Below are 2,928 nucleotides of genomic sequence, written 5' to 3'. Positions count from 1 at the left end.
TAACAAAGAAAGCGACCTACGTGGTGCATTCTTAAATCTGTCTCTTATACACATCTAGATGTGTATAAGAGACAGTATATGTATATATAAATAAATCTATATACAGATTAAAAGGCAAAATACTAAAAAATAAAAATGCTGCGGGTAACAATGGCTGGATCTCGGTTGAAATATAAATTTGATAAGGAACAGCTAAAAAGTACAACTATGAACCAAAATAATGTAATGAAGAGTATAATTTATATACATATTTTAGCCAGTTAGCCAGTACTGTATGTGCTTATAACTATGCATCAGTATGGCCTATATATAAATCATGGCATATAGAGATAAACTCTATTACCGTCTTGCGGTAATGCTGTAATAGGGACAGGGACGTAGCCAGGATTTTGAAAGGGAGGGAGCCGTTATACGAATTACGTTGGACCCCGGCGGGGTCAAGGGGGCGAATCCCCCTGTGAAGTAGCGCACTCTGAACGTCTTAGGACTGTTTGAGAGGATAAAGTGAAAATTGCAATAGACGCATTATAAATAAGTGCAAAAATAATTATATAATAAATCAACAGTGGCAGATCCAGGAATTCGAAAGAGAGGTGAACCAGAGAGAGACATTCACAGACTGAGGAACCACTTACCTCAGCCCCACCATGGTTGGGGCTGAGGTAAGAAAATTTATGATTAGGGCATCTCTAGACGGCCGGAGATTACACTCTCGCACTTCAATTTGAATATATTTTTCTTTTTTTTCCTTAAAAAACGAAGGGGGGGGGGTGCCCCCTTGAATCCACCTCTGCTCAAAACATTCTTTATCCAGAATAGTCATAATCACGAAAAATGGACATGAAAAACCAGATCACATCCTAAAAACAAACAGCAGTCACTAAGACATACATCAGGAGCCAACTCGATGGAGTTTAATGTAATACCCAGGGAAGGGCACAGATCTGTTTTGAAAGGTGGAGGGGGAGGGCATTTTGTAAGTCGACACCCACCTCAGCCCCACCATGGTTTATAGCTGAGGTGAGGAAATTTAAGGAAATAGTACGGTACCTCTAGATGGCCAGAAATGACACTTTTAGTAAAATTCATCATCATCACATCACCATTTAATAGTCGAAATGAAGCGCCAAAAAAATTCTCATGATCTTTTATCAGGGATTTTTGACAACCATAGAGATCTTATTAATGTGTGTGATATACCGCAGAAAACAAAGCTTAAAACATTGTATTTGAGTATGTATTTTACATAGGCCTACTTCAAAAACGTGATTTCACAACCACCTCAGCCCCACCATGGCTGGGGCTGAGGTGAGGAAATAGTACCTCTCGAGATGACCGGAAATGAAACTTTTATATAGTAAAATTGATCATCATCACATCACCATTATAGTCAAAATGAAACGCCAACAAATTTCTCATTATCCTATCATGGATCTACTTAATGTCCAGGACAACTTAGGCCTAACTATAGCTTACTAAGCTTTAACTATATATACTATATTATGATCAACAAATCACAACCTTTTTTCGCATTTAGCACAATTTTCTTCACTTTTTATTGCTATTAATATTATCATCAATTATTACTATCGTCATCATCATCATCATTGTTATTATTATTATTATTACTATTAGTAGTAGTATTATTAAACAAAAATTTAAAGAAACTTGGAAAAGGATAAAAACGAAATTAAAAACCACAGTATCGCATTTCTATCTTAAAAGACCTGGCCTGAGATTTATGGATTTAAGATTTTTTTAAATCACGCTTAGGCCTATGTGTTCTATTAGGCCTATGTATAACGTGTATTGATGCATATTGTAACGCTGATTATTTGGTTGCCGTGTGTTGTATGATCAGCGTCACTTCAAAGTATACAAAATTACACTGAAACAGGTTCTTTAATTGAGTAGCGCTCGGGTTCCTTTTTATTCAAACTACTACATGAGATAACTTAAGATAAACATTAAGTTTCACTGATGTCAGACTGTATATATAAAAAGGATGTAGTCCGGCGTTTAACTCCTAGTCTAATCTCGTTGTTATTCTCCTGCTAGCTCTATCCGAAATTGACTGTTCACTAATCATCATCCACTATATCTAGTCTATGCTAAAATCTAGAGAATGTGCATAAAGTGATTAATTGCCTACTTTAGTCGATCTTGTGATGGGAACATTCTCATAGCCTTCAGAATGTCCTTGTACTAAATGGAGGTCCCATTAAAGTAGTTTAGTGTCCTTGCTTACACCCCCTGTGTTATTAAGTGGCCCTGAGCCTAATCATTGTTTAACTGTCGTGATTACCCATTACCAATAAAACTATAGACAAGTATTCTAGAAAGGTATTTTTATAACTTTACACTATTTACATGTTTTAGAAGTACAGTATTCATTTTGAGTGATTCCAGGAAATAATTTGTATTGACTCAAGAATAAGCTTTAAAATTTTAACACTGTGTACAAAGGGGGTGGGGGGGGGCGGCTCCCACGGCCCCTGGATACGTCCCTGAATAGGGGGCTTTCGATTGCACGACGGTAGAACGTAATGATGGCACTTACAGTCACCTGAGCATGTGAGAACGTTAAGGTCACCTCATTGAGTAGATTGTGGAACGCAAAATCTACATATTATGCAGAGAACATAGGACGCCAGTAGGACTGTCAAGCATGAGTGATTCCGTTCTAGAATCGCGTCGTCATACAAATCGAAAGCTCCCTAATAATACATTTTGAAAGTTAAAAAAGAGGAATCGGCGAGTGTAAAAAAAAAAAAAAAAAACCTCATGGGTACTTAAACAGCACTTCTTATATATACCTGTCTCTTATACACATCTAGATGTGTATAAGAGACAGATTTGAGTACTGTTCCGAAAAACTTCAAACTTTTAATGAAATAGTGTGTGTTTCAGGCTATCTCACCGTACCTA

At 36.9% G+C, this 2,928-nt stretch overlaps 1 protein-coding gene across 1 annotated transcript in view; it reads right to left on the bottom strand.

The window, feature by feature from the left end:
* Positions 1-2,148: 2,148 nt before the first annotated feature.
* The window catches only part of LOC117105838 (fibroblast growth factor 1-like), a 4,910-nt gene continuing 4,130 nt past the window's right edge, over positions 2,149-2,928 (bottom strand). Inside the window, exon 3 of the mRNA XM_033247138.1 lies at positions 2,149-2,205. Coding sequence (XP_033103029.1) covers positions 2,149-2,205 — 57 coding nt within the window. The remainder of the gene's footprint in view (positions 2,206-2,928) is intronic.

This window comes from Anneissia japonica, unplaced genomic scaffold (assembly GCF_011630105.1).
Source record: "Anneissia japonica isolate Jap-2015-1 unplaced genomic scaffold, ASM1163010v1 scaffold287754_len4335492_cov202, whole genome shotgun sequence".
NCBI lineage: Eukaryota > Metazoa > Echinodermata > Crinoidea > Comatulida > Comatulidae > Anneissia > Anneissia japonica.
The sequence above is the reverse complement of the archived record's forward strand: the minus strand, read 5'-3'. Positions and strand labels throughout refer to the sequence as shown.